Genomic DNA, 12,582 nt, shown 5'->3' with positions numbered 1-12,582 from the left:
TATGTAATATTATAACATTATAACTATCTATTTTTATAAAGCATTTATAAAAAAATAAAAAAATAATAAATTTAACAATGTATTATTGAAATAGTTATATATTAAGAGGATCCATCCTGTTTAATTAATTTCCATATAACACAGATCATTGCAACTACATTGTATCAACATTGCAATGTTGAAAGTTGTAATGCAACGTTACAAGGATATTACAGAGTTACAGTCCATAAATCAAACTTAATAGTATTGTGATCATTACAAATTAAATGTAGACCACATTATCTTTCATCTTGATCCTTGTACTTATTTGTTGTCCTTGTGCAAAGAAACATGGCAAATGATAATATTGCTGTGCAGAAGATTACTTATTCTTGATCATAAATCTCAGAAAAAATCTTAATCACTAAAATTTCTTTAAAGTTAATAAATTTATTTATAATACACACACATACACATAAAAAAGAGAGATAATTGTTCTAACTACTTTTATAATATTGTCATTCTACAATAATTTTTTTTTTATATGCAACAGCAATATTTCAAAATTAATACTAAAATATGCACATATCCAATGCTCATTAAAAAGGAGGATAGAGTGTAGAATATCATGATAAATTTGCAAAATAATAATGATGAATTGGTAAATTTTGACACAAATCCATATTTGAACACATTTCATCTCATATGTGTTATGATAGAAATAGGTGTGTGCAACAGTGCAACAGTTAGTTGGCATAATTTTTTACCCCGTCTAATAGAAAAATAAAATATTTTATAAATTATTTCTCCGTTAAAAAGCAAAATAATAATTTCGCATATGTAATTTCCGAGACATTCCTTTTTCATTTGTGAACAGAATTAGGCAAAAGACATTAGACAGAAAGTTATATTCTCCGTCTGATAATAACTTCTACCAAAGATTGTCATGTGTCATTGTATTTTATAATAATACAAACTTCGTATTGTTTTTTATTTATATGTAATAACAATTAAAGGTAAACTGTTGTAGTAGTTAGATTAAACATTATATTCATAAAAATTTATTGCGCAAAATAGGGAAGAGTCATAAGAAGTTATTTAAAAAAATTAATAATATTGATATAAATAAGATGATATTGGAAAATAAGTAATTAATTAAAATTTTAAATTCATTAAATATAAAATTAATAGAATTTATTCAAAGGAGTGTTAGACGTAAGGGGATCAATCAAAATTGAAATGGTATGATAAAGAATATAATAATTATTCTTATTCAGTTTAGTGAGGGGTAGGTTGAAGTTGATGGGTCAAAAATAGAAAAGATATTTATAATCATTTATTATCATAGTCATTGTCAATTAGAGGGTATTATATTAGAGTAGTTTGATGAGTATGGAGAGTAGTTTGGATTTGGAAGATAAAGATAGTAGATAAAAGAAGTTACTATAAGTAATATAATTATTTCTCTTAATAATTATTGATATCTTATAGAGAGTTTATCATCATTTCCCTGACCCGGACTCAATATAGCTTCCTTAATTTGACTATTAACACCTTTCGGATCTAAATCCGTTGCCCAACTAAAGTACATTAACGCAAGATGAGTATTGCCTAACTTTTTATGCACCTGTTACAAAAATAGATTATGTAAAATAAATTAAAATAAAGTTTTATCCGATTAAGTTTCCTATTCCAGTTTTCCTTACCTTTCCTATTGAATAATAGATTAGAGATTCTTTAGGTATAATATTCTTCAGCTCCTCGAATTCTCTTAGAGCTTCCATATGTCGACCAATAGAGAAGTTGATGCTTGCGCGATGGAATTTGCACAAAGTATTATCCGGATCGTTAATTAACGCGGTGTTCAAAGTTTTTAACGCCTGGTCAATTTTCTTCAGAGCGTGTTGCACGACACCTATGTGGCACATCAACGCAGAATTCTGCGGGTTTATTTGTAAAGCCCGTTTAAAGTGTAACTCCGCTAAACTATATTGCTCCTGTTTCGAAAATATTGTTCCTAGTCCGAACCTTCAACACAATATAGAGAAATTTTACATATAAACTTAGAGAGTAAAAAAGTATAAAACGGAATTAAACTATAAGAATTTACCATGCATTATAATGTCTCGGGTCAAGTCTGATGGCGTTACGGAAAGCAGTAATTGCTTTATCTAGTTCCTCAGTCAAAACATATTCGTGTCCTAGTAACGTATAGGCGTATGGAAAATTAGGATCCACCTAATAATTAGAATTATATATTATTTTCAATTAAAAAAAAAACAATTGTATATGTAATTTATTATATTTAATATAAAACGTCTAGTACCTGAATAGCTCTTTGGAAAAACTTAATCGCGGTTTCATGTTCCGTTTGCGCAGAGAAGAGATTGCCCGTGGCGCACCACGCCGCCGCCGAATTACGGTCTTGGGAAACCAAATCTTGAGCAAGCGTAGACAACTGTACTTCTGCGTGCAGATGCCACAAAACAGTGCTATAAATCTCCATCAGCTCTGTCCTCTGTGGTTCTAACTGTCGCACTTTGACGAAATAACTTTGCACAAAAAATAAAACAAAATTTTAAAAAGATAAAATTAAAAAGGAATACAAAATGTATTAAAAATAAAAGATTTGTTTTAGTTGCACTCCATTTCTTTTCATTTCTTTGCTTCGAAGTTTAAACGTCTATTTAATTATAAATAGAAGAAAATGTCGAAATAAATATATTTCTTTAACAGTGATGATTAATATAAATTTATTACCTAGCAGCTTTTTTATAATCCATCATTTCAAAATGCGCACGAGCCAACATAGAAAGTACCCAGCCTGTATTATAGTGCTGCGTCGGCAGTATACTTAATATTTCAATCGTCTGCGCACATTTGAACTGACTTAAATGCTGATACGCCGTCCCCAATTCTCGCAACAAAGACATTAAGCCCTCTGAAACATTTTCAGTAAAAACAATTTAAATTATCCTAATAAAAAAGACATTGAATATTAATTAAATGTAACTAACATACCTGCCGACTGTTTTTGTAACGTTATCCCAGAATGAATATTACTTTGGGAATTAAGTGCGTTTGCATTAGCCACAGCTTTCTCTGACGTGATCGTTTCACTCTTCTCCTTTTCATTTCTATTTCTCTCGTTTAACTCATTGAAATTGATTTTATTTAAATTTGCCTTGGCTAATCTCGCTTTTGTCTTCCGAGACGGGAACTTTGGAGTTGCAAATTTATTCCTATTAGATGATTTATTATTTTCCTAAAATATACATGTGTCATGTTAATTTGTTAGAGAACGACAGTAATTAGAAGAAAAGAAGTAAAAAAGTGTACCTTTATGGAGTTCTGGCTGAATATTCGCGAGGACCATCTAACATTGGTGCTCTGAAACATTGGTGACGGAGGTGAAGTCGGATTGGGCGCTGTCACTGTCACAATATTGGCAGTATTACTCATATTACCTGACTGGGAAAATACCGATTTGCTTTGTTGCAACGGTGTCTCTTTCCTCGACATTAATTGCTGAAAGACGAACATAGAACGTCAAGCTGCCATACTGTGCATATTACGATGCGAAAGATTACAGCCCTCACCCCTACATGAGCTCTTAGACTACTGACGCGTTTCACCAAGCTCTTCTGGTTGTTGGCCTCCGTGAGAGTCGTATGCGAGGGTGGAACCGTTGGCTCAGGCGTATTATTATCCAACGGAAAAATACCAAAGCTAGGAGAAAGCGGGCTCATGGAATTGCTGAACATGCTGCGATAACGCGACAGCTTAGTCCTCGGCGATATAGAGGAGCAATTGCTGTAGTGAATCGGTGCATTTTGCGGCGTCTCCTCTATAGTGGAACACAACCGTACCTGAGGTACCTGGCCGCCGTTTATCTGCGCTGTCGTTATGGGTGTTCTACAGTGCACAAATAAAATTAGTAAAAAAATAGAACTGTATCGTAATATAAATCTTGTACGTACATGTTAGTGCCGTTCGACATTGGTGTACTATTGGTGTTACTTGCAGGTACGATAAGATCCGGTTCGGTAACATAGTTGAGCGTAGAGCCGGTACCATGGCACATGGTGAAAGAGTCTAATTTGTCTAGCTGAAAAATCTTAGCGGGATCTACCTTTTCGCCGACGTTACAGAGTTCTTCGAACGAATGCCAGAGAAAGGGATTCAATTTCAAAGCCAACTTATGCGCCTCATTGCCTCTCGTGGTCTGCATCATCTTGTAGTAGATCTTGGCTATTATCTGCAGGAAAAAACACGCCTGTTCTCCAAATTGGGTCGTAATGTCTTCTAAATTTAATTGTTTGTAATATTTGCCGACTACTACTGCCTCTGCTTCCACATATCTAGAAAATTTTGAGGATAGGTCAACATGTGCATGCATTACATTCAGCAGTGCAGTAACAAAACGAGATGATCATATTACTCACTTTTCCAAATCGTAACAACATTTTATTAATAAAAATTTACATTGTGCCGAACTAGGCGCCTTCTGGGATAATAAAGCATAAGCTTGCCTAATCCTGCTAGAGCGATAATAACATGTTGCCAGAAGGAACAAATTTTCCTCTGTGTCCACTGTAATAACAATAATAACAAGAATAATAATATTGCAGCAATATATCAGTATATTTTTTAAATTATTTAATAAATTTGTTTCAATATATTACGAGAATAAATCAATAAATAAAAATAACAATCTTACCTTCTGCATATAACCGTTCTGCCAGGAATATAGCATCCTGATAATCATAATGGTCCAAAGAATGCCATATGGCCGCCTAAAATTAGAAAATTCAACATTTACCTCGGTAAATAATTATGTAACACCACTAGGAATAATTCAAGTAAATAAAAAAAAATAACAAAGAAACAACACACAAGGAAACCATATTTTTTACACTGAGATGTGTTATCCGTATGTTCAGATTTCAACATGTTAGAGAGAAGCACAGATACCTTGTTTTATTATACATTATTACATAAGTAATCCAATATATTATTGTTACTTATCAGTTCCTAAAATATATCTATAAGTCTTATTTTAATTTAATAATTATAATACCTGTACGGGCTCCTGCACGATCATCATCTTCTTCTTCTTCACCCAAGTGGAAGTACTATTAATCTCTAGCTTATAATTATATTTTGATAATCTGTAGAAAATTCTATAACTTTTATTTTGTTATGTTTTATTTATTATATAATAATAATTAAACAAAAACACTATATATTTTTTAAATTACAGTTTAATATAAAATCTGTAGAAAATAATTATCGATTCTAATAATATTTTAATGTAGACTCTACGGTGCGCCGCATTACACGATGTTCACTGATATTCACTGCCAGTACTGAAATTCTACAGTGTATGTGATGTAAACTATAGATTTTCAGTACTGGCAGTTAATATTGGTACGCAGCCATAGACAACGAAACTTGGGATCTGAGAAATAATACTTCGAAAAGAAATATATATAAACATCTTCGTATACCGTTTAAGGTTTGACTGATTCGTCGAATAAACAAAGTGAGCTCAGTCCACGGATATCGGGCATCGAAATTAAACACAGAAGACAAGAACAATAAAAATTCAACAGTAACGAAATTTTTCGAAAAAAAGAGAATTAAAAAAGTGATAAAATGTTTCTCAAATTCGATATTATATACGGTACGTTTACTTGTAAAATAAATATTATACTTAAAGTATTATACTTATAAAATTTAATTATTATATTTAAAAAATCCAAACCAAATGTTTAGCGTACGTAAGATTTAAAATAATTCCACATATGTACTTGTATACGTTTATTCAATTATTAATAATTTTATAAAACGTTAATTTATAAAAAAGTATCATAAAGTATTCTAATTTTTTTATTTTACTTGTTTACAGTCGGCGATAAAGTACTTCAAAATCTTTGTTATCTAAAAGACAGTATAGCCACTATAGAAGGAATTTTGACTTCCTGTAGGACTATAAAATATGATGAAAACATAATGAAGGTAACTGTAATTATTTAAACCTAATTTTTTTTACACGCATGCACGTGTGAAAAAAAATTAGGTTTAAATTAACCATACATACAATTTATTTACATACATATTTATATAATTTATATTACATATAGAAATCTTTAATTTATCTAATTAACGAGGATGCAAGTGATATCGTTATCATAACTAGTGATCTTAAGCTTCCCTCGAAAGACAATGTTATACATAAAGTGATTAACCAAATAAATGATAATAGTATCTCTGAAGGACTGAAGATGACAATGTCATTTCTAGAAGAAGACTTAAAGATGACAGGCTTTGTTAGGTAAAATTCACTTATTTTGCAAAGTATTCGAGATAACGGTTTTTACAGTGTTGATTTGTTTTTAGTCCCACATGTGCAGTACGAAACCGAAAGCTTATCATCAGTACGTGCCCTTATCAAGATTTACGAAACATTTTAAAGGATAATATAATAATGCTGATGCAAATAGTATGGTTGGTGAATAACGAATATAATAAATTTCAAAAATCTTTGAATGACAAAAAAAAAGATATTGATCCTACACATTATTTGTATTCCGCCAATAAGAAACAAATGTGTGATGACAAACGACATGATAATGCAACCCATTCAGACATCACTTATCCAAGGAAGAAAACAGTAAAATATTTTTGACGCACGGAGCAGTTTTAACTTTTCGCAAGACCGTATTATATGTATACAGATCTTAATAGACTCTTTTTACAGGACGCAAAAGAAACGGATATAAAAGAAAAGAAAATGATTGGAGTACCTGAAGGACTGGACATAATACGGAATATAACACAAAAAGCATCGTTAATAGATACCGAAGTCGTACGTACGAGAGATGCCTATGGTAGGGTATCGGCCCAAATTGTGTATGCCACAGCAGACGTGCCGTCTTTTAGAACTTCGGCTAAACATGGATATGCGATGCTGGCCAGTGATGGAATGGGCATAAGAAAAGTTATACAGACATCATCTTCCGCGGTAAGATTTCGATCGGACACCAATAATTATATAAAAAGTAATAACCCACACGATTTTGACACTGTGAAGGGGATTATTAATGTTTCTACATTATACGGAAGAAAATATCGCACGAATCAAATTATACAAAAAATATGCTGCAGGAATTAAAATTACCGATTAAATCAATCGCCAATTAAATTAGTCGGATTTGGCTAACGTTATCTCAAGTCGCGTATGCTTCATGCAAAATAGCTAGATCTCATAGAGATGTTTCTTTTTCAGGCCACTGGCAGTAATTTGATCGTACATGGCACGTGCATGTGGGTAAGAACTGGAGTAGCTATACCCGACGGTAAGAAAAATTTGAACTGTAAATTACATCCATATCTAGTTTACGCCAAAGGAGAGATCAATTACTGTTTTTATATGTAGGAGCAACGGCAGTTGTGATGCCCGAAAATGTAAAAATAGCGAAAAAACGAAACGATCATAATGATTATTTCAATATGGCACAAGAAATTGATGTTCTAATTGAGCCACAGGAGGGTGCAAATATTAGGTACGCAAAGATAGTTTAATATCTTTTAACGTGTCTCTCAAAGTACACTTTGTTTTATTATTATAAAACATTTATTTATTTTTGAAGAGATGTTGGTTGTGAGATAAAAAATAAACAGCGAATTTTAAGAGCACGCTGTCGTCTTGGACCAGCAGAATTAAGAATTTTGACATTATGTGGGATCAATGAAATTATTGTCTTTAAAGAGCCTTCTATAGGTTTGATATCGATTGGAGACGAGTTGGAAGAACCTGGAAATATTTTAATTCCAGGGCGCATCTACGACAGCAATAGGATAACTTTGAGCTCTTTATTGAGAAAAAACGATTATGATTCAGTGGACTTCGGAATTTCGGTTTATCAGTGAGTGTCATCGAAATTTACTGCGTTTTTTGTTCTAGTCACTACGATTGAAATACTCGATTTGATACAATTTAAAATATGTGATGTATATGTATGTGTATGTATATATATATATATATATATATATATATAAAAGTACAAATAGTTAACATAAACATTACATTTAATTTAACGATTATGTTCTTGCAGGAGGAATGCCATAATCGACAAAATCAGCGACGCTTTAAAAAAAGTAGACATACTCGTGACGATGAGCCGTGCGAATAATAAAGGCATATTGAAGGATATCTTAATCCAAAACTTTAATGCCACTATACACTTTGGTATATTCTTCCTTACATATTAATCATTTGCAGTGTAATACGCTACGTGACACGTCTCGATCCTTATTTTGTTCGTTTCAGATCGCGTGGATATGAAACCAGGGAAATCGACAATGTTTGCAACGTGCAAGGTTGATGACGAACAAAAATATTTCCTGTGCATGTCGGCAAATCCAGCAACCGTTCCTATTGTTACACAAATATTCCTTCTGCCGTTTCTGGACCAATTGCGCTTGTACCTCCATAAGGACTCTACCCAAATACTTGCCTGCGTAAGATTTGTTTTCTCATATTCCGCGTATGAAAGGAAAGATGATCATTTATATATATATTTATATTCATTTATATATATATTCTGTTATAATATTATATTAGGCATACCAGCAAAAAGAGAGTTAGGAATTTTTGTGGGCGGCCTTACACTTGATCGAAGAAGACACATTTGCAAAGATTTTGCGCTTGAAAAACAAACAAAACGTGATGAACTATCGAGACGCTAATGCACTTGTAATATATGCTGCCCCGGCGCGACGTACGTTGAGTATCCAAAATTAGAGCCCTCATACATATTAGCTCATACATTTGCTTTCTGACTTGAAATAATCTTCGCTAAGAGATTTTTCATTGACCAACATTCGCATATAATATTAACAAAACGTTTGGTAATAATTATAAACATTTTGTTATAATTGCATTATTTTGTTATAATTAATTACCTTACATTTAGTTGAAACTACTTCACTAAGATTTTGGGCAAGATTTTGAGTAATTTTGACTAGACCACGACTAGATTGTTATAACAAAGTCTTTTTTTCAATGTATGAGTGAATCTTACCATTTTATTTTATTAAGTGAATATTATCCTACTAGTAATTTTTCTCGTTTAAATTGTTTTCTGAGTGTAAACATATTAATACTTTGTGTATCATGATACAAATTAATTTTAGTAAATAAAATTTTAAAGAGCAGTATATGAACAATTTGATTATTAAAAGTTTTTTTTACAAAATAAATTCAAAAATTAAGCATAAAAATAATACTTTTACATAAGATTTTTTTAAAATAAATTTTGGAATTACGTTAAATATCTTCAGTTGAATATTTACATTCTATAATAATTTTGAACACTGGTCTAACACATAATTATTACATATATAATCAAATTTTAATTTATGAAGGAACTATAATCCCCAAGTGGCATCTTCCTTTAACTTACTTTATATATTATATATATGAAATATATTTAGAATTCAATAGTACTCAATTTTTACTTAAAACTGTAATTTTAATCTGTTGTCAAGTTTAATTATTAATAGAAATAATAATTGTACAAAAAGAATTATAAATTTGCAGTAATATATGTAATATTATAACATTATAACTATCTATTCTTATAAAGCATTTATAAAAAATAATTAAAAAATAATAAATTTAATAATGTATTATTGAAATAGTTGTATATTAAGAGGATCCTACGTCATCCTGTTTAATTAATTTCCACCATATAACACAGATCATTGCAACTACATTGTATCAACATTGCAATGTTGAAAGTTGCAATGCAACGTTACAAGGATAGTACAAAGCTAACAGAGTATAAGTTACAGTCCATAAATCAGACTTAACAGTATTGTGATCATTACAAATTAAATGTAGACCACATTATCTTTCATTTTGACCCTTGTACTACTTATTTGTTGTCCTTGTGCAAAGAAACATGGCAAGTGATAATATTGCTATGCAAAAGATTACTTACTCTTGATCATAAATCTTCTCAGAAAAAATATTAATAACTAAAATTTCTTTAAAGGTAAAAAACTTATTTATAATACACACACACACCACACACACACACACACACACACACACACACACACACACACACACACGTGCACGCGCACACACAAAGAGAGATAATTGTTCTAACTATTTTTATATTATCATTCTACAATTTTTTTGTATTATGCAGATAGCAATATTTCAAAATTAAATATTAATATGCATAGGTCCAATGCTCATTAAAAAGGAGGATAGAGTGCAGAATATTATGGTAAATTTGCAAAATAATAATGCTGAATTGGTAAATTTTGACACAAATCCATATTTGAACACATTTCATCTCATGTTATGAAATAGGTGTGTGGTATGATCATACACCTGTGTTTTTTAAGGTGTTATAATAAAATATATTTCGTAGTATCAAAATCTTACTGGAAAAATATATTCTGTGTTTCAAAATTGCTACCAGTATTAAAAATCTATAGTTTCCATTACGTATACTGACAGCAATTTTGAAACACAGCCATAGAGAACACAGAGGAAAGTAACCAATAGCACAAGTCTCCTAAAACGGCGCCTCTTGTTGGAAACTAAACATTGCACTCTACATTAAATACAAATAAAAACATTTGCTTAAATAATTAATTAAAGTAATTAAAAACCATAATGCATATATTCATGGTTTCTTTTCTACATAAAATCTATTAAAAATAAATCTAACCTAATCTAACCTTTATGCAATCGTAATATTCGTGATAAATCTTGCAGAACAGTATAAAAATACACATGTAGGGCTGCGTTCGGAAACGTCACCCGAGTGCTCTCGGGTATCATTCTATCCTTATTGTTCGTTCTATGTGAAACAAAGATAGAATGATAACTCAAGAGCACTCGTGTGACGTTTTCGAACGCAGCCCAGACAGAAATGCTATATAGAATATTTTATCTGCACTATAGAAATTCTGAACACTGTTTTTCCTATCCATGTGTGAATCAGTGTGAATAACATATTGACAAAAAAATGTTCATCGAATTTCAACGATATTTGATGGGCGAGAATTAAACCGAACAATATTACCAAATGTTTTCCATCACAGTAAAAGCATTATAAAAACTGCTATGCATTTACATAAGGCACTTTCTAGTTTATATTTATATTTTGAAAGTTTTATTTTTATCCAAATAAAATTTTAGGCATTAAATTAATTAAGGCAGTTTTACAAGCCTATCGCAATATTTTGTCCGCGACAGCCAATCAGAAGCGTGAGATGGGATGAAAAAGTGCTAGATGCAGCAGGTGGCAGCACCGTCACGCCACGCCAGGCGGCGCGTGAAGTTGGCCGCGCGACTTTTGAACGCTTCTACTACTTAAAATAAAATTCATCCTTCGTAACAGCGCGGTTGTCGTAGTACATGACTGTTTTCTGTTTGTGTTTCTTCTGTCGTGACATGAAAATGCGCATCGCGTGTGATTGACGTTGGGAATGTGAAATATTGGGATTCTCGACGAGAACTAATTTGGAACTAATCAACTTCGATTACTGAAGAATCGTGCGATAATCATATTAGAATACTACATAACCGCTTGATTGTTGCATTGGATGTGAGTTTCTGCGCAAAAAGATGGCAACCGGAGGATTAATTGCTACGCGCGCGGAAAGGAAATTTATACACAATTGAAACACGCGTAGTGGTGAGTGATATTTAATTTCAAATATACATATATATAATAACTGAATGGCATAACAATGGTAATCTCAAGATTTTTGCAATGTGAATATAAAACACGATTTAACGATGTTACAACATACAATATTCCTACTATGACTGCATCTAAAAGCGTACCTTTTCACACAGACTCCTCGGCATTTCGATTAAATGCAGTGTGAAAATACATTCGCGAGATCGGTACTGATAACGATGTTTGATTTATGATTTCGATACGTCTGATTACATGATAATCACTGAGGGCCAACTTAACCCTTGAGTGTTATTGTGAATGATGATTCACCCAAATGCTAATTAAAGTTTAATTTTTGAAATTTTGACAGCTTAGAATAATATTTAACAAAATTTTTTTCACTAAAAATTAATGTTATTTTCATATTTTACAATCTATAAAGTGGAACAAAGTATTAAGAAAGTAAAAGGTTTCCTACAAGAACCAAACAAGTCCATTTAAGAAAAGTCGTAGTACAAAATCATTTATCAGTAAACAGTTTTGAGAAATAAATATAAAATTTTTAGCAAGAATCATAGTTCAAAGATTTTTATTTTTGTAAAGCACTCAAAATATTCTAAACTTAAATCTTTTTTTGTACATCTATTATATGTTTGAAGAAAAAAATTATCAAATTTATACAAAGAGAAATATAATATATAAATGTATATATAAATGATGTTCTTATTAAAAGCAACTTATAAAATTTTGTTAATAAAAATTTTGTAAATAATAAGTGAAAAATTATTGCTTTATATTTTAAATAGCATAATATTTCCTCCTCCTTTACCTTTCATAGATAAATGTAAAATATCTGGAATAAATAGATAATAAATATAAAATCTTTGTA

The 12,582-nt window shown here is 31.1% G+C and overlaps 3 protein-coding genes across 6 annotated transcripts; 2 read left to right on the top strand and 1 right to left on the bottom strand.

Moving 5' to 3' along the window:
• Nucleotides 1-1,159: 1,159 nt before the first annotated feature.
• Nucleotides 1,160-10,909, bottom strand: LOC105835381 (cell division cycle protein 27 homolog). Of its 4 annotated transcripts, XM_036289923.1 has the most exons (13): nucleotides 10,744-10,909; nucleotides 5,060-5,150; nucleotides 4,700-4,775; nucleotides 4,425-4,572; nucleotides 3,960-4,340; nucleotides 3,579-3,894; nucleotides 3,319-3,507; nucleotides 3,001-3,244; nucleotides 2,740-2,920; nucleotides 2,306-2,531; nucleotides 2,090-2,217; nucleotides 1,686-2,007; nucleotides 1,160-1,606 (listed from the first exon to the last, which is right to left on the bottom strand). In XM_036289923.1, exons 2-13 carry the CDS (start codon nucleotides 5,084-5,086, stop codon nucleotides 1,454-1,456), a joined length of 2,391 nt encoding a protein of 796 aa, XP_036145816.1. In that variant the 5' UTR covers nucleotides 5,087-5,150; nucleotides 10,744-10,909; the 3' UTR covers nucleotides 1,160-1,453. The 4 variants fall into 4 exon arrangements, with proteins under 4 accessions (XP_036145816.1, XP_036145811.1, XP_036145812.1 ...); XM_036289918.1 differs by lacking the exon at nucleotides 5,060-5,150; XM_036289919.1 differs by lacking the exon at nucleotides 5,060-5,150 and having other exon boundaries at nucleotides 3,585-3,894.
• Nucleotides 5,247-7,956, top strand: LOC114254071. Its single transcript, XM_036289924.1, has 8 exons — nucleotides 5,247-5,665; nucleotides 5,891-6,000; nucleotides 6,126-6,316; nucleotides 6,382-6,655; nucleotides 6,743-7,006; nucleotides 7,271-7,340; nucleotides 7,421-7,547; nucleotides 7,635-7,956. Exons 1-8 carry the CDS (start codon nucleotides 5,638-5,640, stop codon nucleotides 7,912-7,914), a joined length of 1,344 nt encoding a protein of 447 aa, XP_036145817.1. The 5' UTR covers nucleotides 5,247-5,637; the 3' UTR covers nucleotides 7,915-7,956.
• Nucleotides 8,107-9,143, top strand: LOC118646619 (gephyrin-like). Its single transcript, XM_036289925.1, has 3 exons — nucleotides 8,107-8,233; nucleotides 8,315-8,505; nucleotides 8,609-9,143. The coding sequence occupies exons 1-3, from the start codon at nucleotides 8,161-8,163 to the stop codon at nucleotides 8,630-8,632; spliced, it is 288 nt and encodes a 95-aa protein (XP_036145818.1). The 5' UTR covers nucleotides 8,107-8,160; the 3' UTR covers nucleotides 8,633-9,143.
• Nucleotides 10,910-12,582: the final 1,673 nt, after the last annotated feature.

Source organism: Monomorium pharaonis, chromosome 7 (assembly GCF_013373865.1).
Source record: "Monomorium pharaonis isolate MP-MQ-018 chromosome 7, ASM1337386v2, whole genome shotgun sequence".
NCBI lineage: Eukaryota > Metazoa > Arthropoda > Insecta > Hymenoptera > Formicidae > Monomorium > Monomorium pharaonis.
This window is presented reverse-complemented; position numbering and strand designations above follow the sequence as displayed.

Coding starts and splice junctions, on each gene's coding strand:
- LOC118646619 (XM_036289925.1), top strand. CDS start 8,161: ATGAGCCGTGCGAATAATAAAGGCATATTGAAGGATATCTTAATCCAA. Junction 8,234..8,314: donor TAATGCCACTATACACTTTG/GTATATTCTTCC, acceptor TGTTCGTTTCAG/ATCGCGTGGATATGAAACCA. Junction 8,506..8,608: donor CTACCCAAATACTTGCCTGC/GTAAGATTTGTT, acceptor ATATTATATTAG/GCATACCAGCAAAAAGAGAG.
- LOC105835381 (XM_036289918.1), bottom strand. CDS start 10,800: ATGTGTATTTTTATACTGTTCTGCAAGATTTATCACGAATATTACGAT. Junction 3,245..3,318: donor TCAGCCAGAACTCCATAAAG/GTACACTTTTTT, acceptor TGTATATTTTAG/GAAAATAATAAATCATCTAA. Junction 1,607..1,685: donor TCTATTATTCAATAGGAAAG/GTAAGGAAAACT, acceptor TTTTTGTAACAG/GTGCATAAAAAGTTAGGCAA.
- LOC114254071 (XM_036289924.1), top strand. CDS start 5,638: ATGTTTCTCAAATTCGATATTATATACG. Junction 6,317..6,381: donor AAGATGACAGGCTTTGTTAG/GTAAAATTCACT, acceptor ATTTGTTTTTAG/TCCCACATGTGCAGTACGAA. Junction 7,341..7,420: donor TGGAGTAGCTATACCCGACG/GTAAGAAAAATT, acceptor TTTTATATGTAG/GAGCAACGGCAGTTGTGATG.